At 43.6% G+C, this 26,306-nt stretch overlaps 1 protein-coding gene across 2 annotated transcripts in view; it reads left to right on the forward strand.

Moving 5' to 3' along the window:
• The window catches only part of LOC144682197 (rifampicin phosphotransferase-like), a 180,589-nt gene extending 154,789 nt beyond the window's left edge, over nt 1-25,800 (forward strand). Inside the window, exons 29-37 of one of the 2 annotated variants that reach the window (XM_078544590.1) lie at nt 2,033-2,128; nt 6,005-6,162; nt 7,127-7,262; nt 12,549-12,640; nt 12,815-12,942; nt 14,975-15,154; nt 17,484-17,558; nt 22,550-22,650; nt 25,321-25,800. In XM_078544590.1, coding sequence (XP_078400716.1) covers nt 2,033-2,128; nt 6,005-6,162; nt 7,127-7,262; nt 12,549-12,640; nt 12,815-12,942; nt 14,975-15,154; nt 17,484-17,558; nt 22,550-22,608 — 924 coding nt within the window. In that variant the 3' untranslated portion in view covers nt 22,609-22,650; nt 25,321-25,800. Of the gene's footprint in view, nt 1-2,032; nt 2,129-6,004; nt 6,163-7,126; nt 7,263-12,548; nt 12,641-12,814; nt 12,943-14,974; nt 15,155-17,483; nt 17,559-22,549; nt 22,770-25,320 lie in introns of those variants that run through there. The other variant, XM_078544589.1, reaches the window with a different exon arrangement.
• Nucleotides 25,801-26,306: the final 506 nt, after the last annotated feature.

A 26,306-nucleotide genomic window follows, 5' to 3' on the forward strand; every position in this document is an offset into this window, starting at 1 on the left:
TGTGGAGAGGAAGGAAAAGTCTGAATTCACTCAACCGCACCTCCTGTCACAAGATCACACTTGATATTGATAGTGGTCCAAGCAGACAAGAGTGACCCTGACTACTATGTACATACCACATAAAGGAAATGTGTGGTAATGAACAACTCCTAGGTCAACACGAGCGGGGACAATAAAATAAAAAGCAAACGCACAACAAGAGGAATTGTTTTTAATTCATTCATGGGATGTGGGCTTCTCCTGCTGGGCCAGCATTTATTGCCCATCCCTAGTTGCCCCTGAGAAGATAGTGGTGAGCTGCCTTCTTGAGCCGCTGCAGTCCATGTGGTGTAGGTACACCCACAGTGCTGTTAGGACGGGAGTTCCAGGATTTTGACCCAGTGACAGTGAAGGAACGGCAATATATTTCCAAGTCAGGATGGTGAGTGTCTTGGAGGGGAACTTCCAGGTGGGGGTGTTCCCATCTATCTGCTGCCCTTGTCCTTCTAGATGGTAGTGGCCGTGGGCTTGAAAGGTGCTGTCTAAGGAGCCTTGGTGAACTCCTGTAGTGCATCCTGTAGATGGTACACACTACTGCTATTGTACGTCAGTGGTGGTGGAAGTGAATGTTTGTGGATATGGTGCCAATCAAGCGGGCTGCTTTGTACTGGACGGTGTCAAGCGAGTGTTGTGGGAACTGCACTCATCCAGGCGAGTAGAAAGTATTCCATCTCACACCACTGACTTGCATTTAAAGTTTCATTTTTTTTATGGTTCAGTTGTTGTGAGGTATTGTAACAGTGATGTAGATTTTCTATGAAATGCACATCAAATAAAACTTTAATTTGCACATAGGCCTAAATTTTCTGGCCTCGCCCGCTACGGGAATCGTCATGGGAAGGGCGGTAAATCTTACTGGCCAGCAAAAGGCCCATTGACTTCGGGTGGGAATTCCCGGTCCTGTGGGACCCGCAAAGATCATTTCTTTTCTCATTTGTAACATCATAAAGTAGAAACAGAATTTGTATGGAACATTCTAGCTTGTACTTTAAAAAAATTTAGTGAGACTGAAAGTATTCAAGTGTTCAATTACTATGAAACTCTGCGAATTCTGTCTGTTTTTATGCAAAGCACCTTTATCCAAAATTTAATCTTGGCCTTAATTTTCTCACATCCTTTCAAAATGCCACACCACTGCAGTTGGGTAGTGATTCACGTCATTTGGGGTGCTTTTTTAAAAACTCTTTTGCAAGATGTGGATATCGCTGGCGGGGCCAGCATTGTTACCCATCCCTATTGCCCTTGAGAAGGTGGTGGTGAGCCATCTTCTTGAACCACTGCAGTCTATGTGGTGTGGGTACACCCACAGTGCTGTAGGGAGGGAGTTCCAGGATTTAGACCCAGCGACAGCGAAGGAACAGCGGTTATATTTCCAAGTCAGGATGGTGGGGGAACTTGCAGGTGTTGGTGTTCCCATGCATCTGCTTTTTATCTTCTGGATGTTTGATGTCACAGATTTGGAAGGTGCTGTTGAAGGAGCCTTGGTGAGTTGCTGAAGTGCCCCTTGTATACGGTACACACTGTTGCCACTGTGCGTCGGTGGTGAATGTTTAAGGTGGTAGGTGGGGTACCATTCAAGCAGCCTGCTTTTTCCTGGATGGTGTCGAGCTTTTTGAGTGTTGTTGGAGCACTCATCCAGGCAAGTGAAGAATATTCCATCACTCTCTTGACTTGTGGCTTCTAGATAGTGGGCAGGCTTTGGGGAGTCTGACCTGCTCTTGTAGCCACAGTATTTAAAAGGGCTTGTCCAGTTCAGTTTCTAGTCCATGGTAATCCCCAGGATGTTGATAGTGGGGGATTCAGTGATGGTAATGCCATTGAACGTCAAGGGGCAGTGGTTAGGTTCTGTCTTGTTGGGGATGGTCATTTCTTGGCACTTGTGTGGCACGTGTCAGGAAACCTACTCTAAAGTACTGTTGAATGCAATTAAGCATTTAAAACATCATGTTGAAAAGCATTTATGGTCACATTGTTGCAACCTTTCTTTAACTAGACTGCAATATCTTGGCTGCTGTCTCAGGAGAGTGGAGAAGCTGGTCAGAAATTCCAAAACTTACTACAGAAGCATGGCTCCCGCTGTCCGAGAGAGGTAAGTATATGGTTACCACCCGGACACTGTATGTGTCCGATATAAGTATTAGATTTAAGAGTGTTTGCAAAAATAGTATGTTACAACAAATACAAGAAAGGTGACATTTTATGTTCAGAAAATGCTGGCAATATTAACCAGGTGTTACAGCATCTGTGGAGCAAGCAACAGGGTTGACATTTCAGGTCTGTGATCTTTCATCAGAACCAGAATCAGAAGTTCTAGTGAAAGGCCACAGACCTGAAACGTTGGGTGGAATTTTACGTGCCTGTTGGCATTGGGCGTCATGGCAGGTGTGAGTGGACAATATGGCGGGAAGGCCAAAAATCGCTTTCACGCCATCGTGAAACCAGTTTGCAATCGCCCGCTCTGCCCGTTAATGGTGGGCAGCATTTCCCGCCGCCAGATGTCGGGAACGTCATTTTCATACACATGCATATAATTACAGGGCCTGCTTGCCCCCGGAATCATTCCCCCACGCTGGATCATCTGAGCACGTCAACGTGTTTCACAATTGTGCATAAGTGACGTGCACCTGGCGGGCTGCACTTCATTCGGGACTTCGAGGTTTGTTTACCTACCTTGCTTCGGGCAGCACTCGCAGTCATCAGCGCCAGGCTTCGTAAGCAGCACCACATCACTTTGAGGGGGGCTCGTGGGAAGGTCTCTGCCTACCAGACCAGCCGTAAGGCTTTTCAATGGCTCCGGAGCTAGGGCTTGCTTGGGGAAGGGGGAGAAGTGGCCTCAGGCAAGGCAAGAGGCTGCAGGGCGAAGACTGTACTGGGGAAAGGGGCATCCCAGGGTGTGTGTGGGGACACATGTTGATTTGTGCAAGTGGCCTCAAGATGGTGAGGACTGAAGAGACAGTCTCCAGAGGAGATGAGGTCAGATGGAGATGTGAGGGCATGTCATACAGTCATAGAGGTCTGCAGCACAGAAAAAGGTCCTTCGGCCCATCGAGTCTGCACTCGTCAAACAAGTACCTAACTTTTCTAATCCCATTTTCCAGCACTAGGCCCATAGCCTTGTATGCCATGGCATCGCAAGTGCACATCCAAATTTGCTATATGAATCCCTGGTCTATGTACAAAGTTGTATTCATATGCTGCCAAAATTAAGACCCATCTTTGTGTTCTTACAGAGGCTATGGGAGTTATAGCCTTTTCCTCACGAAACAGACCCAAAAGTGGTTTGTGGTCTGATTCTATCGTGAAATGTCGCCCGTGCACGTATAGGTGGAATGTTTTTACACAAAAAGTAATCAGCAGACCTTCCTTTTTGATCTGAGAATATAATTTTTCAGCTGTGGTAAGTGTCCTGGGTACATAGCCTATTGGCCTCTCTGTGCCGTCCTCCATTTTGTGAGATGGTACCGCCCCAATCCATATGGGGACGCAACGCGGGTTAGCACCAATTTCTTCATCTGGTCACAATGCACTAACAAATTTGAAGAGTGCAAGAGCTGTTTTACTTTCATGAAGACTTCTTTTTGGGGTGCCTCCCAAAACCAACGCTGGTTTTTTTCTTAGCAGCAAAAGTAGAGGGGCTAGAACTGTGGATAAATTTGGTAGAACTTGCCCATAATAATTTATCATCCCTAAAAATGATTTAAGCTTGGAGGTATTCTTGGGTGCAGGTGCCTCTCTTATTGCTTTAACCTTCTCTTCAACCGGGTGTAACCCTTGGGCATCTACATGGTGGCCCAAATAAATGATTTCATTTGCTGGAAAAATGCATTTTTCCTTCTTCAGGCACACTCCTGCTTCTAAAAACCATTTCAGGACTTCCTCCAGGTGTGTGTGAGAGAGAATGAGTGGTGATGTGCCTTGAGCTGGCAGTGAGTGAGATGCCAGTGAATGTGTGACGGGCTTGAGTGTGTGAGTTTAGAGGGATGAGATCATTCATCTCCTTTCTGCACTGGATGGCCAACCTCTTCTGTGCAGCATTGGCGCTGGCCACCACTGCCACCCCCTGCAAAGCCAGATTGGTGAGATTACTGGACCTCCTACGGCCGGAGATTGGGTGGAGGACATCACAATGAGCCTCCGAAAGGTATTCCAGCGACGGGTCACTGAACTCTTCTTGCCTTTCAGGGCCATATCTTCACTAGGCTGCAAGCATTGAGAACTGTGTGCGCGGCTGCAGTTTAGATATAGCACCCGGAGTGAAGAAACAGTGAGGTAACAGCATGGCGGGCGATTTGGAAGGTGCCCACCAGTGAGACGGCATGTTTCCTGTGGCTGCATAATTAATGAGGTGGGAAGCGGACGCTATGGCGTGAAAACCTGCCATTGCGGCCGATGGGTAAAACGTCTTTTTTCCCGCCCGCTACTGCGCTTAGTGCAAACCTGGGACAATTCCGCCCATTGCAGGGATTTTCTGGCCCCTCCCCTGGCGGAATTTTCTGGCCCAGCCGAAGTTGATGAACCTTTCAATGGCTCGCTGCATTTTATGGCTCTGTCCCTGCTGTGACAGGGCAGTAAAATTCCGCACGTCGACTCTGTTTCTCGCTCCACAGATGCTGCCAGACCTGCTAAATACTTCCAGCATTTTGCATTTTTATCTCAGACTTTTCACCATCCGTGGTATTTTGCTTTTGTAACATTTTTTTATTTTTCCCTGCGTCCAACTTTGTATTTTGGGTAATTATAAAACACGTATATGAATTATTACAAAATTTAGACTGGCTGGGAACTGGCCTGTGTAGAACTTAAACAGCTGCAAAGACCTGTTGGGATGAAAGGTCTCTTTCTGTGCTTTTAATTCCATGTAATTCTATGCAAATTGGCTCGGTAAGTTCCTTGCTGGATGAAAGTTTGCAGTTCAGACAGAGAGCAACCGCGAATGTGGGAAATGCCCATCAGAATTTGTCAAGAGCAGAAATTTGCAAAGTCTGATTCCAGAGCTCCCAGTGAATGTGAAATTTATTTGTTCTTCTTGCTGTTACGTTTGTTATAATGCATTATTAGTGCGCTCTCATCAGTATGACACAAAGCTGTGTACATTTTTGCAAAAGCTCCTGAAAAGTGATGTTTGGGCCTACATTTGTACCCGGCCAAAAACGGGAGGTGAAATAGTTCATCAGCTCATGTGGACTGAAGGATTGCTGTAAGTTAGGCCCTTTGGCTGCCTGGTATGAATAGGCGAACTGTCAGTGCTATTCATGGTCCCATTCACAGCTCACCTGGGGAGTGGGAATACAGGTCCTTAGATGTTACTGGCTGCCAGGACCATCAAGAAAACCCTCTCAACCCACTGAAGGCAAGTGTAACTGAATAATTGCACCAAATGTTAGGCATGAAAGCCACCACTTTGAATAAAGAAGACGTTATATGGATTGTGCAGCTGCATTTTCAAAAATTGCTCAGAAATATTTGATGATGTGGAAACCTGAGCTGCATTAACTGAGATGGCAGCTGACATTTAACTGATCCGGGTTTAAGTGAGGAATCTCAGATCACAGATTGCATTAAGTAAAAGAAAAGTCATTTTAAGTGATGAATTTTAACAAGTTACATGAGAGCCACTGCCTCATCTTGCATGCCTTGATTCAACATTGATAAAGTCATTATTACTTAGAATTTCAGAGTGCAGAAACAGGCCATTCAGCCCAACAGGGCAATGCCAGTGTTTATGCCTCACACGGTTCTCCTTCCACCTTAATAAAATCTCGCACTATCTCCATATCCTTCCTTTCCCTCCAAATACTTATCTAATGTTTCCACATCAGTGCATCTGTGCTAATCATCGTAGTTACTTCATGTGGTAGCAAGCTTCATATTGTAATCACTCTCTGCTGATTACATTTCAAAAGGCCGTGACGCCGACCCTAAAGTATGCTCATCGATAAATACACGTCTGACTTTTTTTTGGCAGGCTGATTTGCATGAAAAGTCCTGGGCAAGTGATCCTATAAAGCTACTTCCCGCAATCCAGAAAGCTTTGCAGAGCAGAAAATTGGCTGTTGAAAAAGTAGCAGTATCTCCAGAGGAGGCTATTGGTTCCATAAGATCGTCACTTACATGGATTAGAAAGTATGTGAAATTATTACAGAAATCTTACTTCAATGTGATATGACTGGAACATGATAGTTCTTGATGACAGAACATAATGATAAGTTCGTTCGAAGGTAATGCTCTTGAAGACCAAGTTTTTGGTCACCTGAGCTATTATTTCCTTGGTGGTCAAATTTTAGAATCATGGACATTTGTGGAACAGAAGGAGGCTATTTGGCCCATCGTATCTGTGCTGGCTGAAAAAAGGCTGTCGAGCCTGATCCCATTGCCCAGTTTTTGGTCTTTAGCTCTGCAGGCTATGGCCTGTAGTGTGTATCCAATTTTTTTTTTTCAATGTGGTGAGGATTTCTGCCTCCAGCACCCTTTCAGGCAGTGAGTTCTGGACCCCACCACGCTCTCAACTCCCCTCCGATCCTTGTACCAATTACTTGAAATGTGTGCCCCATGGTTACTGAGCTCTCTGCAAAAGGAAATAGGCCCTTCCTATCCACTCTATCTAGGCCCCTCGTAATTTTCTGCACCTCAACAAGATCTCCCCTCAGCCTCCTCTGTTCCAAAGAAAACAACTCTAGCCTACCCAAACTTTCCTCGTAACTAAATTTTTCCAGTCCTCACAACATCCTCCTAAATCTCCTTTGGACCCTTTTCTAGCGTGAACATTCTGGAGAGTAAATGTAATGAAAATTGTTTAAAGCTCTGAACAAGAGTCATAAGGGCTCGAAACGTTAACTTTTTTTTTCCCCTCCACGGACGTTGTTAGACCTGCTGAGTTTTTCCAGCATTTTCTGTTTTTGTTTCAGATTTCCAGCATCTGCAGTATTTTGCTTTTATCTTTATTGTTTAGAGTGGGTCGTGTAATTACACTGAATAATCAAAACTTTAGTATTCTGATGTTGTGTGATAAGACACCTGTGAAGGCCCCTTGGGATGTGTTACTACATTAAAGGCACTATATAAATGGCAATCATTGTTGTTGTTGTAGGTGTGCCCTGCGCTTGATCTTACCACTGGTTAGAAAAGCCATTGCCGGCAGAGAATTATTAAAAGCTGAGGCAATCAGAATGAGTGATGTTTTTAAGGTTGCGTATTGGAAACTGGCTAAACTTATGGTCCTGGAGGTGAGTTATCCTTGCTCATATTTATTTATTTATTTGTACAACGGAACTGTGCATTATCCAAAGCCAGAATGATTTTAATTTAATATCCATGTTGATTATAAGTCTTAGATAAGGAAACAGTACCACACTTGCATGCATCAAATCCTGGAAAAAATTTAGTTAGGAGGAAAGCTTGGGTAGGCTAGAGTTGTTTTCTTTGGAGCAGAGGAGGCAGAGGGGAGGTTTTGTTGAGGTGCATAAGATTATGAAGGGCCTAGATAGAGTGGATAGAAAGGGCTTATTTCCTTTAGCAGAGAGCCCAGTAACCATGGGGCACACATTTCAAGTAATTAAATAGCAACTGAGCCACTGGATCACATGACACAGCTGCATTCGATGAACATGTCTGTTGATATATTAAAGTTCGTCCTGATTATGCGGTATCGCAGCAAATTAATGCTGCATAACATTCTCGCACTGGATGATGGCAATGAGACATTCCTTTTGCATACTAGCCTCAGCTGTAGCACTAGTATAGATGGAAGCCAGACAATTCAGCGCAGGAACAGAAATCAGAAAGCAAATGAACACTTTTACCCATCCAGTAACCAATTTTTAAGAGTGGAATTTTGTCATCTTTGGGCCATATTATGGAAAGGCACAAAAAAGGGAATTAAACCAAGCCCAGCAAAAATGGAGAAAAATGGGAAGGATTAAATATTTTTTATTGACTTGTATTTTAAGTAAAATATTTTGGGTAAGATTTTCATTTTGGAGTGAACCATGAGGGCAGCTTTGGCTGTTTGTCCAAAGTCCCTGCCACTAGGTCTGATATGCCATCATGGCTGGACCTCATTAGGTCACTGAAAACGGCGGGCATGGAGAGGACAAGAATTCCTATAGCTCCCCTATAGAGCAGAGCTGGAAGCTCTACCTTAAGTTGTTCTTAAGTCAGGGGGGTGGTGGTGGTGGTGGTGGGGAGGAGTGGAAATGGTGTTGGTGTTAGCGTTGGTGTGGATGAGGAGCATGTGGATGGGCCAACAGCAAGCCAGAAGAATTTTGAAGGACCAGAAGAAATATTCATGCAGCTCTGGGCTCCATAAAAATCATCGAACTAAACTACCTGTTCTTTTCCTGCAGGAGATCCTTTAACAACTGCTGGTTAGGCTGCTCAATGCCTGGTACAATGTGCAGAGCCTGTAAAGCAGATCATCTGCCCATTGGAACTCCAAAATTGCATTGGGGTCCTGCATACATTGTAGAGCCTTGATTAACATATTACTGAAGGAGAAACACACTGTGGCTGCCCATGCAAAGGCCTCGTTAAAAACCACAAATACCATACCTGGGATGGGCCATTTAAGTGTTGCGCTGTCAATTTTGGACTGCTACATCTCCATGCCCGCCCGACAGGGGCTGTGTAAATCAGCCCCCTTATCTGCCCGGTTTCTTACAGCAGAACCAAAGTGTGAACATTTAAGTAACACTACAAGCAGCGAAGTAGAGCTGCAGTTCACCATGCCATCAATGATTGCCGATCGGTGGTAACAATTGACTGCACATCAAAAGTAATTCATTGGTTGTGAAACCCTATGGGGCATCTGTGATTTACATAGAAATTTACCCACTGCAATTTTGAGGTATTAATGGATGGTCTGTCTGCCACACACACTCTGCCCATTAGTACCAGCATCTTGTCAAGGGCAACTAGGGATGGGCAATAAATGCTGGCCTAGCCAGCAATGCCCACATCCCGTAAATGAATTTAAAAAAAACACAGGCACTGAGTGGCCTAACAGAACCTTTTAAAGGGACACTGCAGGCGTCTCAGAAGACAACCCAAGGAATTATTTTTAAAGATTTGTATGGGCCGAGATGAGCTCCTCAATAAATACATGCTCTCTCTTTTCCTTCCCGAACAGAGGATTCTTTATTTACCTTTAAACAAAAAGGACACAGAGAATTGTGATATATTCACACTACACCTAGGCTAGGATCTTTCGGTCGGTGAGCAGGTGGGGAGGATGGTCGCCGACGCGTAAAATGACGCAGGATGATGTCGATCAGACCTCTGGATGTCACTCCACGTCATTTAAATTTTCAGGTCGGCGGGGGCGCAGCCAAATGAGTTGCGCGCCCGCCGACCTGTCAACAGCCTATTGAGGCCATTTAAAAAGTAATTGAGATAATTAATGGACCTGCCCGTCCAACCTTGAGGTTGGCGGGCAGGCCGGGAGCCTTGGCAGGCTTCAGAAAAAGCATCCACGGGCAGGGTGAGGTTTCATGAGGGTTTTTAAAATTTTAATAAACGTTAGAGTTAAAGTGATGGACATGTCCCAACTCGTGCCACAGTGTCACATGAGGGGACATGTCAGGGAAATTTTATTTCGCCGTTTCTAAATTTGGAGCCGATCTCCCTGAGGCAGCACTTAGCCTCAGGGAGGTGAGTGCGCTCTTTCGTGTGCATGCGCGGAAGAGCACACTCCCGGCTGAGGGATTCTCCCTCCCCGCCCGCACAGGGAGCGCATAGCTGATAGGGGGAAAATTCTTTCCCTAAATCTAGAAAGCTAGTAATTGCAAAGTGGAGACAACATTAAAAAGTGATCTTGTTGAAAGAGCAAGAACACAAACTATGAAGGTAGGATGGAGTGAGAATCAATAGGTTTGACAAATGTAAGGCACTGATCAGCATTACTCCCAACACCAGGAATATATAGTTCAAATGGGAATGGACAAAATGAATGCCAGCATGACTAATGGGCCATTGCACAACTGAACAAACAAACATTTCCTACTGTCCAGCCAGGAAACATTGTTCAACAATATTGGTCAATCTGTAATTGCTAAAGCCGTTATTTCAATTGCTCATGTAAGATAAGAAACTTGTGAAAGAAAACAAACCAGTTAACTAGCAATGGTTACTGAAGAGTTTTATCATTTATTGGGAAGACAGCCTTCAGAAGAAACACTCGAGCAAATAATAACAGAAAATGCTGAAAACAATCAGTAGCATTTGTGAGAGAAAAACAGAGATAACGGGTGGAACTTATTACCCTCCGGAAGACGCGTTTGGAGGCGGGGGAGCATTTAATCGGGCATTAGGTGCCGGGGAAGACCCTGCCACATTCCTGCCTCTGCCCCAATTAAGTCCGGGATGGGAAGGCCCGTGGATTGGCATCCCACCCCACTGCCAATTGCGGCCCTTAAGTGGGCAATTAACACTCAGTTAAGGGCCTCATCCTGCTGCAGCTGGTATTCAACCAGCAGTGGGCGGGGAACTCACCACTCAGGGAGCCTGAAAAGCAAAACCCTTGTGGGATCCCATGGGGCGGGGAGTGGGAGTCCCTTGTTGTTAGGCAGTTGGTGCCTGAGCCGAGGGACCCGGCATCAGGCGGGGGGGATGGGTGCTGAAAGCCACCCCCACTACCCTTGCTGTTAATCCCCACCCCGTGATACCCATCCTGCCCTGACTTCCTTTTGCCTGGGGTTCCTCGCTGACCCTGGACCTCAGTGGGTGAATTGCTGACAGCTCCCACTGCTCCTGCTGGCGTTGCCTGCAATGGACAGCTGCAGGCCTCTGAATAGTAGGCAGCTCTCAGGGGTGGGATTTCCTCACGCGGAGTCCTTGATCCTGTGGAAACCCCGCCGCTGAGCCAATTAAGTGCCTGAGTTGCCTTAATATGGCAGGCCTTTCCCAAAGGGAGGCAAGGTGGGGGTTTTGCCAGCTCTCCTGGTGGCAGGCTCTCAGACCTCCATTGCCTGGATTAAATCCTGCCCACCGTTTCAGGCCTGTGACATTTCTTACTTTTCCCAGCTCTGATGAAATGTATTGGGTGTTAAGCAAGTGAAAGGGGAGATGTTGGGAAGAAGAACAAAAGGAACAGTCTGTGATTGAGTGGAGGGCATGTAAAATTGAATGGTGGAAGGTTTGATGGTGCAAATCCAAAGGGAGTAGTAAGGGGACAAATAAAGAAATAAAAGATGTTTCTAGAGGAGGTGTGAATGGCAGGATTGCTGCCTTCTGAACGCAAAGTGAAGGAAACAAGAAAGAAATGACGGAAAAAGCAAAACCAACAAAGAAACATGAAACAAAATTGGGGCAGAGGTTATGATTTAATATTATTGAACTCAGTGTTGAGCCCAGCAGACTGTGACGTGCTCAGTCAAAAGATGAAGTGCTTGCGTTGAGCTTCATTAGAACACTGTAGCAGGGGAAATCTGAGGAAGAGAATTAAATCGACAGGCAACTAGAAGTTCGGGGTCACCCTCGTGGACCAAATATGGTCCAAAAAGGGGTCACCCAGTCTATGTTTGGTCTCCCCAATGCAGAAGAGACCATAAATCTTGATCAGTTTGTTTTACATAAAGTCAGTATGTATAATGTACAGCTTAGATGCCCATGACATATGATGATAGCCTTCAGAGTTGCTGCTGCATTTGGAGATGCGGCAATATGGACAGTTCTTTCCCTCACACAGCAACCTCCTTTATCTTACTGGTCTGAAAGTCAGCCATGTGGCTGTGACTGTTTATGCCATCGTGGAAAATCTGTTCCTGACAGAAACTGTGGGACATTTTATTACATTAAATACACTCAAGTTGTTATAGTGAGAAGATTTTGGAGGTCACCTTCAGAAATATCATTGGTGCTTTTGTTGGCTCTCTCAATCACACTGTTAACAACAAAAGCACTGTTGAACAATCTTATGTTTCCCATCTGACTTGAGGTGCACTGACCAACAACCCATTGCCCATATGCTTGTCATGTTAGGTACAGTTAGTTATTTGAATCATGTTACCGGTCTGCTTTCTTGAAAGAAAGTGGTTTGGTTGATCAAGAGGTGTCTCCGCTTTTGGCAACATATTGAGAAAGATTTCATTATGAACACTTGCTATAATAGTGCATTATAATTGTCAACTTCAATGCCCGATATTGCAGGAATTAAGATTTGGTGACAAGCCAATAGATTTGCTGCAGGTGTTATTCTCCCAGGGAATACTTGGGGAAACTGTGCAACGCATAACATAAACATGTTTTAGTCATGCCTAAAGCACAAGTTTTTAATTCATAAGCAATTTGCAGGTGAAGACAAAAAATTCATTATTATATTTATTAGTACTGGGCCATTCATCCACTTGCGCCTGCTTTGCCGTTCAATTAACTTGTGGCTGATCTGTACCTCAATTTACTCACCTTAGCACCATATTTCTTGGTACCTTTACTGAACAAAATCTTTCAGTATCAAAAGCTCCAGTTGTCCCAGAATCCAGACCTCTGGGGGTTTAACCATTTCCTTAATATTTCAGGGCTATTTACCTGATGAGGACTTGCTGTTCTTCCTAACTCATTCAGAAATCGGAGAAGTTCTTCAGCGGAGATCTACAACCATGGTCACCAGGTGAGAATTCTGTCTTATTTGGGAAATTAGCTAACATGTCGTTACATATATTGAGCTGGATTTGACTTTTTTTTTGGTGTAGATCTTTAAACACAGTTTTAGTTCCAAGAAAGAAAACCTTGTCTATGCCTTTTTTTTATAGTCTACTAATACATTATCATCTCATTAACGCAGAGCCCAGCTTCGGCGGAGATTACTGGAAAAGCAAATGGGCCTTCAGTTTAAGGAAATGAACATCGGTAAACCTGTGCCATTAAACCAATATCAGAGTCAGGCAAATGGAAGAGAGCTAACCCTGAGAGGTGAGCAGTTTAGCGTTGATAAAGTGCAGCGTTATTTGGGCAGAAGTTGAATTTGATGTGCCTTTGTTTGAATTTGATGTTGGCTTTGATATAGATTTTGCAGTTAAAGAAAAGGTTCACCCCATCCCAGTTATCATACGAGGAAAGGTTGGACAGGCTGGGCCTGTATCCATTGGAGTTTAGAAGATGGAGAGCTGATCTTATTGAAACATACAGGGAAGAATTTTCACCTTGGCGGGTGGGCATGTGCCCGACCCTCTTGAGCGTGAAATGGCATGCGATGATGTTGGGCGAGCGTCCCAACGTCAACGCGCAGTCGCACGATAGTTCAGTCGGCAGGCGCGCCCGCCGACAATTAAAAGGCCTGTTAAGGCCATTAAAGTATCAATTAACTTAAATGTTTCTCTGCCCATCCAATCTTATGGTTGGCAGGAAGCTAACTGCCGCCCGCGATCGGGGCCCAGACCTCAATTTCACACTGGTGGGCCAATCAAGGCCCGCCTAGCATGAAACGCGAGCGGCTGCCTATGCGGGCGGGGGAGGAGGGCGAGCAGGGCATTTGGGGAACTTTGCGCGTGCGCACGAGTGAGTGCTATATCAGGGCGGCTTCTTTTATTTTAACCTCAATTTTCACCACTTTCATTATCCTGCAGGCTTCACTGTATTTGTTATCCACGTTATCAGTACACACACATGATTGCACGTCACATGTTATTATCTGTAGTGCTGTAGTGAGTCAATGTCACATTTTCCATTGTGCTGCTTTCCAAGTAATTTCAAGGGTAAGATTTGGCACCCTGTGAGCTAAGTGTAATTCAACCAAGAATGTTTCTTGGAATTTGTGCCTATGGCCAAAAGAACCTCACAGGACATCCTTTACAGCTTAAATTTAATAATGCTTGGATCCTCCTCTGAATTTATCACCTGCATTGGGGCTGATTGTGGGCTCATAAAAGCTACTGCACTAAACCACCATTAAAAAAAACTACACTATAACTGTCTCTCAACCTCCCTGCCCCTATTGAAAAAATTACTAATCCTTTTAAGTTTTGCCACAAGCCTGATCATCCGTCCTGTCTCCTCCACCCCTCCCCGCCCCCGGAGCCCCCTCACAAATAGGATCAATGGGTGCAGCTTACGCCTCCAAACCATTCCCTTCAACTTGCATCCCATATCATTACAGCCACTATACAGATGGTGATATGAGCTGTAGAAATGTATCTCCGAGTTAAAGATGCCATTTTGTGCCCTGCCACAGGAATGTGGTGTTGCTTTACTTACATATTGATTTCTTTGTCAATTTGAAGGATCATTCAGAAATTCAGTCGCTAATTTTACTGAGCTTTATTTAAAGTACTGCTTTGCATTGAGGTCATCGATTGTACTCTTGTGCTATAAAGGAGAAGGGTAAGGGTGAAGAGGCTACATTGGAGGCTTCTGGAGTGAAGATCCCCTCCCTACATGCACTTAGTCACTCACTAGGATCTATAGACTAAAAAGGTCTTACTTTGACTTCGAGACTGGGCTCCCCCACCGCCACCACCCCCCCAACCCTTCAAAGATATTGGAGAAATTAAGATGTCAACTGTTGGCTGAAGGCCTGCAGCCCATTTCTAACCGGAGAACAGAATTGTCTGTACCAGCCAAGATTGGCACTGTTTTTACAACTTCCTGGCAGCATCAGCTGATCCTTGGCACATTAGTCAAACAGCATCAAGAGTGCTGCAGAATTCAGATCCTTCCCAATGGAACTAAGGAGAGAGAGAGCTATCCAATTCTATAGATTGTCAGAATTAAATGGCACAGGTAACCATCTCCATTGTGCTATTGGGCTTGAGTAGGGTCAGGGCCAGGGTGGACTGATGGCTGAAAGCCCCATTCCACCACACTTCTAGTGGTGAGGGGAATCTCTCTCTGGGTCTGTCTGGCCGAAGGATTGAATTTCAGTGAAGGATCCTGTTTTCTTTTAGGTGTTTCTGTCTAAATTGGGAAGATCAGAAGATATGAAAGACTGAAATGTCCTTTATTACAGGTATGGTAGTCAGCCAAGGAAGTGTGAAAGGAACAGCGTATGTTGTGAAAACCACTCTGGAGGCAGACTGCATCCAGCAGGGGGACATTTTAGTCGTGAAAAGCGCAGACATTGGCTGGAGCCCATACTTCCCTCTGCTAGGAGGGCTGGTCACTGAGATTGGAGGATTGCTTTCACATGGTATGAAATGTAAAGAACTGTTTTTATTGTAAAATGAGAGCCTGAAATAATAGTGTCTATGAAGAAGAGTTGCCATTCAAATGAGATGAAATAAGAAAGAGAATGCTGTTGAAGAAATCTTTGATTTGTAACTTTAATATAATTTTAATTCTACTTCACCCTTCTTTTAACATTCAGTTTAATGCTTCCCCTGTTGCCTTCTGAACTTGTGTCTGTTTTTGCTACATGATTGTTACACATTTGCATATTGTTAACCTGATAACTTAGCCTTTGTATGAATTTTTCGATGGAAGTTACATTCAACTGAGGTCTTGTGGTGCAGTAGGTCCCTACTTCTGAGCCAGAGGTTAAAGGGCTTAATGGTTAGCGTCTTCATATGTGGCCAAACCGGTCTATTGCCATCTTGTAAATCCTTCCATTATGGATATGTTGGTCGATAAGAGTGGGAGAGTCTCCTGGTCAGCCACGCTTGATGCAGAGTGGCACCCCTCAAACTATCCAGCCCCTGGCATCAGGGTAGTGACCTGTTCCAGGAAATGTGAGCTATGGAAACTGATGTAAGCATGTGCTTCATCTGCCTTATGCACCTCCAAAGGCAGGAAGCCTTCTAAGCTTAAGTTACACTGCCTTCGGGCTGCAATGTGTTTCTTGCATAAAATACCATTTCCATTCCAGCAAACTAAAGTTTATTCTCAGAGACAGGCATTATTTAATGTAAGAGTATTGAAAAACATGTGTAGACTTTTCAGTCAGCCCCAATAGGTTGTATTGGTTCTCACTGTTTTTAAAAAAAAACTCAAAACTTTGCAATAAATCTATTCAAAATAAGTATAAACTTTAATCTCTCCTGATCCAGCAAAAGGCAAACAATATACTTTATTAAATAAATAGTTTGGAGACTACCCTGCCTTGTGGAGCTGCAAAGCAGACTGCCATTTTTCCATTAACCAAGAGGCAGCTCAGAACAAGAGTTCAAGCTAGGTGAATGCCTGGCCCCCATCTGCATTGTTTTTACTGGAACTTCTGTACCAGCGCCTACAAGACTAATTCACCTCAATGGGCCCATCTCATCGTGCAAGCCATCTCTGCTGGAAACGTAAATTATCCAGCATCAGTCTTCGACCTGCAGACTCCGAAAGATTACACCATTGGACTTTGATTCTGGACTCTGGACTCATGTGAAACAATCATTCTTATTTTCTCTGTGGTCTTTGCCCTGTACCTCTTTCTTTTCACTGCCCCTCTTTTATTGTATGAATGCAAAAAGGAGAGAATATTATGAACCCTCTTCCCGCATTTTGAGTGCATGTAAACTAAAGCACCCTTCTAATTTTACCCTGTCTTGAGTTTGCTGTGGAGATATTAAAAGGAATTGGTTCACACCAAAATTAAGGGGTTGGGAAAATGCGTCACTGCTTAAAAAGGGGAGAATCAAAATCAAAAACACCTTTCTGTTTACGGGCAGATGGTGAGAGGAGAAATCAGGGCTGGTTAATTTAAACCCCCTCCAGTCCCAAAGAGTAGGTGTTACTTCCTTCCAGGAGGGAAAGAAGGAAGCTCAGAGGATCAATCCTTCTTCATCTTTCCTAGCAGATAGTCAAGTTGAAACATAAAGTAAAGTTTGGCAATTAGGTACATTCCCCTGTCGTCTAAGTTCAGCAAAATGTTTGACATAGGCACGGAGGAGGCAAAACATGTAAAAAAAATAAAAGGACTGTACACTTAGTATAATGTAAGTAAAGTGGTGCATATTATATTATTCGTTTGGTAGCCTGGACTCCTAGCTCAGAGCTTGAGATTTCAAATTCCAGAATAAGAATTTTATCCAATATCGAAAGCTAATCTTAAAAGTTGGTAAATTGCTGTCAAATTCTAACTCGTTCGCCAATATCCTTCATAGTCTACAAAGAGTTGATTAGGGGGTTGAATAATCATTAGGATCCCGAGGGACAAGCTGCCATGTCAAATACCAACACATTTTAAAGAACATGTTTTGATAATCTGATTGTCATCCCTGGTTTCATATGCAATGTGGACATTGGCCCTGTTTACTTGGAATCTTAGAAGGCAATAGTTCTACTAGTTTAGAAGGCAATGCTCATTTGAAATTCTCTCATAGTGCATTGTGAAGTTGAAGTTTGTTTCCTTTTCAGAATGGAAGCTTACTATCTGGGAGTTTCTAAATTTTCAGTACTGAATTTCCAATTGATGGGGACACAGAAAGATCATCAAAATTCAACGCAGCTACTTTACAGTGATGATTTGGAACTGAGGGATAAATTAAATTATTTTTATTTCTAATTATTTATTTGCCTTATTTTCTCAACAGCTGCTATTGTTGCACGAGAGTATGGGCTACCGTGTATTGTGAGTTGCAGAAGTGCAACAAGCCTACTCAAGACAGGTATGCACAGTAAGAGATCATTTTAAAGTCAGTTCTCCCAACTACTTCAGCTGCAAGTCACCCTCTCAGAGGACCTAGTAAATCCCAAGGTAGCGTTAAAGGGCTAGAAGCTCACCGATCTGTGTCACTGCTCCTTTTCGCTATACTCAGGGAAGTTCCCCAGGCATAAGGCACAGCAAAATTGGCTCAAGAAAAATAAGTTATTCCTTTGTACAACCCATGGAATATGAAGTGTACTTTGAAGAATTTGAGTATGTGGACTGCTCATCCCACCACACCTCCCAATATTATGCAAAATGATACAGTCAAGCTTGATGCCACCTGATTTATCACCTCTTTTTTGTCTTGGCCTGTCCAATTAAGTCTCCTCAAAAGAATAAACGTACAGAAATGCAACACCAACCATGGCCCCTCCAACTATACAACCCATCGCCATGCATCACATATGGCACAAAAGTAATACATTATATTGTGGGTTCTCAGCAATAGAGCTCTCTCTGCACTAGTATAACATTCAGATTTAAATTCAGTCTCTGGGGAATATGTCTGTATTTTGCAAGTTGTGTAATGTAAAAGGAAAGAGCTTGCATTTCTATAGCAACTTTCACAACCTCAGGACATCCCAGCCAATGCAAGTAATTGTAAAGTGTACTCGCTATTGTAATGTTGAGAAACACAGCAGTGAAATTGCAAACAGCAGTGCGACAATGACCAGATAATCTGTTTTTGTGATGTTGGCTGTGGGCAAAATATTGACAGAAGACCAGGAGCACTCTCCAGCTCTTTTTCAAATAGATATTATGCGCCCACTTGAGAGGGCAGAAGGTTGTCAGTTTAATGTGTCATCTGAAAGACAGGACCTCTAACAGCACTGCAATTCTCTCAGTACTATACTGGAGTGCCAGCCTGAATTTTATGCTCAAGTCATGGTGAATCGCATAACTAGGGTTGTAGATAGGGCTTTAAACTAAATAGTCGAGTGGAGGGTTCAGTTGCATGGAAATATAAAAAAATCAAAGTTTAACGAGAGGGTAAGAGTGCAGGTTGGTGACGAGGCTGATTGTTACCAAAAAGTGAAAGGAAGGGACAGGGCGTGTGAACGCCGTATTGCACCAAAGAATCACATAAGAGTAGGGCAAATTGACAATAGGGAAAACTTAAAGGCTTTGTATCTGAATGCGCGTAGCATTTGGAATAAAGCTGATGAGTTAACAGCGCAAATAGAGGTAAATAGGTATGATTTGGTGGTGATTACTGAGCCATGGTTACAGGGAGAACAGGTTTGGGAGTTGATTATCCCAGGGTACTCAGTGTTTCGGAAGGATAGGCAGGAAAGAAAAGGAGGTGGTGTAGCATTGTTGGTAAAGGAAGAGATCAATGCTATAGTGAGGAATGATATAGGCACTGGAGAGCAAGACGTAGAGTCAGTCTGGGTAGAAATAAGAAATAGCAAGGGAAAGAAGTCCCTGGTGGGAGTAATCTATAGGTCCCCAAACAGTAGTTCAGCAGTAGGGCACAGTATAAACCAGGAAATACTGGGAGCATGTAAGAAAGGCATGGCAATAATCATGGGTGATTTTAATATGCATATAGACTGGACTAATCAAATTGGCAAGGGTAGCCTTGAGGGAGAGTTCATAGAGTGTATCAGAGATTGTTTCTTGGAGCAAAACATTGTGGAACCAACCAGGGAGCAGGCTATTCTGGATTTGGTTTTGTGTAATGAGATGGGATTAATTAATGATCTCATAGTAAAGATCCTCTAGGGAAGACTGATCATAGCTTGCTAGAATTTCAAGTTCAGTTTGAGAGCGAGGAACTTGAGTCCCACACTAGTGTTCTGGAGTTGAACAAAAGCAACTACATAGACATGAGGGCAGATTTGGCCCTAGTGGACTGGGCAGGAAGACTACAAGGTAGGACAGTTGATGAACAGTGGCAGATATTTAAAGAGGTATTTAATTCCTCTCAAGTAAAATATATTCCAAAGAGGAAGAAAGATGGTAAGAGGGGGGAAAAGCATCCATGGCTAAGCAAGGAAGTTAACGATAACATAAAGGCAAAAACTAAGGCATACCAAATTGCAGTGGCAGGCTGGAAGATTGGGAAACTTTTAAAGATCAACAAAGGGTTACTAAAAAAATAATAAACTGAGCAAAGGTAAATTATGAAAGAAAATAGCGCAAAATGTAAAAACTGATAGCAAAAGCTTCTACAAGTATATAAAAGGAAAGAGAGTAGCTAAAGTGAATGTTGATCCCTTGGAGGATGAGACTGGGGAGTTAATAATGGGGAACGCAGAAATGACAGAGACACTTAATCAATATTTTGCCTCAGTTTTCATGGTGGAGGACACTAGTACCACCCCAATAGTAACAGGTAGTGCAAAGGGTATAGAGAAGGAGGAACTTAGAACAATCACCATCACTAGAGAAAAGGTACTGAGTAAACTATTGGTATTAAAGGGTGACAAGTCCCCAGGACCTGATGGCCTACATCCCAGGGTCTTAAAGGAAGCGGCAGCAGAGATGGTGGATGCAATGGCTACAATATTCCAAAATTCCCTGGATTCTGGAAAGGTTCCAGTGGATTGGAAAAATGGTAATATAACGCCCTTATTGAAAAAGGGGGGAGGCAGAAAGTAGGAAACTATACACCAGTTAGTTTAACGCCTGTCATTGGGAAATTGTTGGAACCCATTAATAAGGAAGTAGTAATGGGGCATTTGGAAAGTCAAAATGCAATCCATCAGAGTCAGCATGGTTTTATGAAGAGTAAATCATGTTTGACTAATTTGCTAGAGCTCTTTGAAGCTGTGACTAGCAAAATGGATAATGGATTCTGTAGATGTAGTATATCTGGACTTCCAGAAGGCCTTTGACAAGGTGCCGCACGAAAGGTTTATACACGAGATAAGATCATGCTGAGTTGGGGATAAAATATTAGCTTGGATAGAGGATTAGTTAACCAACAAAAAGCAGAGAGTTGGGATAAATGGGTCTTTTTCTGGATGGCAAGCTGTAACTAGTGGGGTGCCACAGGGTTTGGTCCTTGAGCCCCAACTATTTACAATCTATATTAATGACTTGGATTCAGGGATAGAAGGTACTATAGCTAAATATGTAGATGACACCAAAATAGGTGGGAAAGTAAGTTGCAATGAAGTAATAAGAAATTTACAAATGGACAGGTTAGGTGAATGGGCCAAAATTTGGCAGATGGAGTTTAACGTGTATAAGTGTGAGGTTATCCATTTTGGTTGGAAGAATAAAAAGGCGACTTATTATTTAAATGGAAAGAAACTTCAGAATGCTTCAGTGCAGAGGGATCTGGGTGTCCTCATGCATGAATCGCTGAAAGCTAGTATGCAGGTACAGCAGGTAATAAGGAAGGCAAATGGGATTTTGGCATTTATTGCTAAAGGAATAGAGTATGAAAATAGGGAAGTGTTGTTGCAACTGTACAAGCCATTGGTGAGAGCGCTGCTGGAGTACTGAGCACAGTTTTGGTCCCTTCACTTGAGGAAGGGTGTAGTTGCATTGGAGGTGGTTCAGAGGAGGTTCACTAGATTGATTCCAGAGATGCGCGGCTTGTCTCATGAGGAGAGATTGAGCAGTTTAGGCCTATACTTGCTAGAGTTTAGAAGGATGAGAGGAGATCTAATTGAGATATGTAAGATGCTAAAGGGGATAGACAATGCAGATATGGAGCAGATGTTTCCTCTTGTGGGGCATTCTAGAATGAGAGGCCATAGTATTAGGTTAAGGGGTGGTAGATTTAAATCAGATGGGGAGGAATTACTTTTCTCAAAGGATCGTGAATCTGTGGAATTCATTACCTCAGAGTGCAGTGGATGCCGGGACGCTGAATAAATTTAAGGAGATAGACAGATTTTTAATTAGTAATGGGTTGAATGGTTATGGGGAGAGGGCGGGAAATTGGAGTTGAGGCCGAAATGAGATCAGCCATGATCGTATTGAATGGTGGGGCAGGCTCGAGGGGCTGAATTACCTACTCCTGCTCCTAGTTCGTATGTTCTTCTGTTCTTAAGTCTCTGCCCGGGACTTGAAACCACAAATGTCTGAATCAGAGATGGAAATGCTACTTCTGAGACAAAGCTAACCTTGTGTATAACAGTCAGTATTTTGAAGTGTTTCGATAGTATAATAATGTGCTATATTAAATGTAAATATTTCATTGGGAGAGTAGGCCCACCAGGAATTTTGGCACCTATTAAACTTTTCATTTTGGCAACTGGAAATAAAGTCATCTTCTAAATATTTGCAGTTCAAATGTGCTCAAACCTGGGGATGATGGTGGTGTTATGTAATGTCACTGGCCTGGTAAGCCAGTGGCCCAGGCTAATGTTCTGGGGACATGGGTTCAAGTCCCACCAAGGCAGCTGATGGAACTTAAATTCAATTAATAAATCTGGAATATAAAGCTAGTCTCAGTAATGAAATTATCATTGATTTTTGTAAAGACCCACCTGATTCACTAATGTCCATTAGGGAAGGAAATCTGACATCATTACCTAGCTGGCTTACAAGTGACTCCAGACCAACAGCAACTTGGTTGACTTTTAACTGTCCTCTGAAGTGTGTCCAGTTCAAGGGCAGTTAGGGATGGGCAACAAATGCTGGCTTTGCCAGCAATGCCCACATCCCCATGAAGGAATAAGTGCACTGATGTCTGTTGCAATGAAAGTGCAACCTGATGTCCTTTAGAGGAGATAATCTGCCGTCCTTACCTGGCCTGGCACGTATGTGATTCCAGACCCAGAGCAACGTAAATGACTGACTGATAACTGCCTTCTGAAATAGCCAACATGCTACTCACTTATATTCAAGAAGGCGGTTCACTGCCACCTTCTCAAGTGCAAGCTGGGGTGGGCAATAAATGTTGACCCTGTCATTGACAACCGCAATATGTGAATGAATGAAGAAAATATTGTTCTGGTAAACAGACATTTTTTTTTGGACTGTTCACAGGTGATACAGTGATTCTCAATGGGAAAGATGGATTTCTCCAGAGAGTGAAAGAAAATTGAAAATATGAATGTATTTTTAAGGCAAAGTCAGCCTTTTTTCATGTGCGTAATGCCGCAGTTTTAGATTAAGTATAAATAATACCACAGCTTTGATTTCAAATGAAGATGTAACCATAGTACATGTATCTATTTTATATATAAATATATAATATTTATTCACTACATATTTTTAAAAGCCCTGATTGCAACACTTAAAGGATGAAATTTCAGTTGGATTATGTTTTCACAGAATCACAGAGTGCAGAAGAGGCCCTTCGGCCCATCGAGTCTGCACCGACACGTGAGAAACACCTGACCTACCTAACTAATCCCATTTACCAGCACTTGGCCCATAGCCTTGAATGTTATGATGTGCCAAGTGCTCACCTCACTATTAATCACCCGGCCAACCTTTGTGTCATCTGCAAATTTACTAACCCCCACATAGTAATCTATGTCGTTTATATAAATGACGAATAATAGGGGACCCAGCACAGATCCCTGTGGTACGCCACTGGACACTGGCTTCCAGTCACTAAAGCATCCTTCTGTCATCACCCTCTGTCTCCTACAACTAAGCCGATTTTAAATCCACCTTATCAAATTATCCTGTATCCCATGTGCATTTGCCTTCTTTATAAGTCTCCCGTGTGGGACCTTGTCAAAGGCTTTGCTGAAATCCATATAAACTACATCAACTGCACTATCCTCACCTACACACCTGGTCACCTCCTCAAAAAATTCAATCAAATTTGTTAGGCATGACCTCCCTCTGACAAAGCCATGCTGACTATCCCTGATCAAACCTTGCCTCTCCAAGTGGAGATAGATTCTCTCCTTCAGAATTTTCTCCAATAGTTTCCCTACCACTGACGTGAGACTCACTGGCCTGTAGTTCCCTGGCTTATCTCTACAACCCTTCTTAAGCAGTGGAACCACATTAGCCGTTCTCCAGTCCTCTGGCACCTCCCCTGTGGCCAGAGAGGAATTCAAAATTTGGGTCAGAGCCCCTGCGATCTCCTCCCTTGCCTCCCTCAGCAGTGTGGGACACAAATCATTCGGACCTGGAGATTTGTCCACTTTTAAGCCTGCCAACACCTCCAATACCTTGTCACTCCCTATGTCAATTTGCTGAAAAACCTCGCAGTCTCTCTCCCCCGAGTTCCATACCTTCATTCTCATTCTCTTGGGTGAAGACAGATGTGAAATATTCATTCAACACTCTACCAATGTCCTCTGGCTCCACCCAGATTGCCTCCTTGGACCCTAATGGGCCCTACTCTTTCCCTGGTTATCCTCTTCCCATTGATGTACTTTTGGAATATCTTGGGATTTTCCCTACTTTTGCCAGCCAAAGCTTTCTCCTATCCCCTCTTTGCTCTCCTAATTGCTTTTTTAAGCTCTACCCTGCACTTTCTGTACTCCACTAATGCCTCCGCTGATTTGCTTCCCTTGCACCTGCTAAAAGCCTCTCTTTTCCTTCTCATCATATCCTGAATATCTCTGGTCATCCATGGTTCTCTGGGCTTGTTACTCCTTCCTATCACCCCAGAGTGAACATGTTGAGCCTGTACCCTCCCCATTTCCTTTTTGAATGCCCCCCACTGCTCCTCTGTAGATTTCCCCACAAGTAGCTGTTCTAAGTCTACCTTGGCCAGATCGTGCCTTATTTTACTAAAAACCGCTCTCCCCGAATCCGGAACATTTTTTTGCAACTTGTCTATTTCTTTGTCCATAACAAGCTTAAATTGTACCATTTTGTGGTTGCTATCTCTAAAATGCTCCCCTACCACCACCTACCTGTCCGGCTTCATTCCCCAGAATTAGGCCCAGCACTGCGCCGTCCCTTGTTGAACCCTCTACATATTGACCTAAAAGGTTTTCCTGTACGTATTTCAAGAAATCCACTCCATCCATGCCCTTAACACTATGTCTATCCCAATTAATGTTGGGAAAGTTGAAATCACCAAATATAATTACCCTATTATTGTTTTTACACACCTCCGCAAACTGTGCACATATTTGCTCCTTAATTTCCCGCTGACAATCTAGGGGTCTATAATAAACACCTAACATTGTGGATGCCCCTTTTTTATTCCTTAGCTCTAACCACAAAGCTTCATTCGATGCCCCCTCAAGATATCATCTCTTCTTACTGCAGTAACTGACTCCTTACCTAATAATGCAACACCTCTTCCTCTTTTACCCCCTCCCCTGTCTTGCCTGAAGATTCTATAACCTGGGATGTTGAGCTGCCAATCCTGCACCTCCCTCAACCATGTCTCAGTGATGGCTACTATATCACAATTCCACATGTCAATCCTCACCCTTAACTCATCCGTTTTACCTGTAATACTACTGGCATTAAAATAGAGGCCATCCAGCCTTGCCTTACTCCCTTGAAACTTAATGCAGCTCTGAAACCCGAGCTTCCAGGAGCTGCAGCTGGACACACTTCCTGCACACATGCTGGTCCCAGGCACTGGAAATATTCCCGGCTTCCCACATGGAGCACGAGGAGCACACCAAGGCTTTGAGCTCTCCTGCCATGACTTATCCCTTTAAATTAAACCTTTTTAAATCAATTACTCTAGGGCCCTTCTTTCCTGATCCCCATTACTACAGATTATACAAACTATAAACCACAAGAAGACCTTAAACTATAAGTGATAAAAGTAGTAAATACTTACCCGACCTTACCCACTACTTACCTGTCATTCCTTTCCCTTGTAGCCTCTACTGCTGCAGCAGGACAAGACCACTTTATGAAGATTTAAGAAGTTGGATAGCAAAGAAAAAATGCAAAGAGCACTAAATTCCCACTATGCACCAAATTGCCAATACCCACACTCACTCTAGCTGTGTCTCACTTGGGATGAGGTCTTGCCCCTGTTTGTGTGCAAGCATGAATCCTGAAGCCTGAAGCCTGCAGCCACTCATTTTTGCAATTTTGTATTTTTACATTTAATTTCTGCTTCACTTTTGATTTTTAAGTGAACCTTTATTGAATCTTACTTTGTTGTCATTGATTTAAACCTGGGTGTGATTGTGCTTTGATTAGTTAATCAATAGCAATCAGTAGTGATATTATTAACTGCAGACGTGTTTTCCCCAGACCTTGTTTTTCCATACTATCCATTCAAGCTAGTTTTTATTCTACATCTTTGTATTTCCTTTTCAAGCTAGATTACTAAAAAAAAGTTATCTTTTGTTTATCAGAAGTGCCATTTCTTACTGCATTCGATGACCCTTGAACTATAAGCCAGGAAAATGAATAACCTTACACATGAGGTGGTCAACTATGCTGTGGAATCAGGAGATGGGGAAGAATTTACCCCCTTTGGTGGGGGGGGTGGGGGGGAAGTGCAGGAGCGGACGGGGGCAGGCACGCCTCCAATCGGCGCCCCCAATCGGGGGCACACCGCCATTTTACGTGGGTGGGCCAATTAAGGCCTGCCCAGCGCGACGTCTGCCAGGAACACTATGTGCTCCCTGTGCGGGCACCGGGGGGGGTGGGGGGGGATTCCTTCAACCGAGAGGCTAAGTGCTGCCTCAGGGAGATCAGCTCCAAATTTTAAAATGGTAAAGGAACAAAAACAAAATTTCCCTGACGTGTCCCGTCATGTGACACTGTCACATGAGTTGGGACATGTCTATCACTTTAAATCAAACATTTATTAAATTTTTTAAAACCCTCATGAAAATTCATCCCACCCGTG

Source organism: Cetorhinus maximus, chromosome 6 (genome assembly GCF_964194155.1).
Source record: "Cetorhinus maximus chromosome 6, sCetMax3.hap1.1, whole genome shotgun sequence".
NCBI classification, from domain to species: Eukaryota; Metazoa; Chordata; class Chondrichthyes; order Lamniformes; family Cetorhinidae; genus Cetorhinus; species Cetorhinus maximus.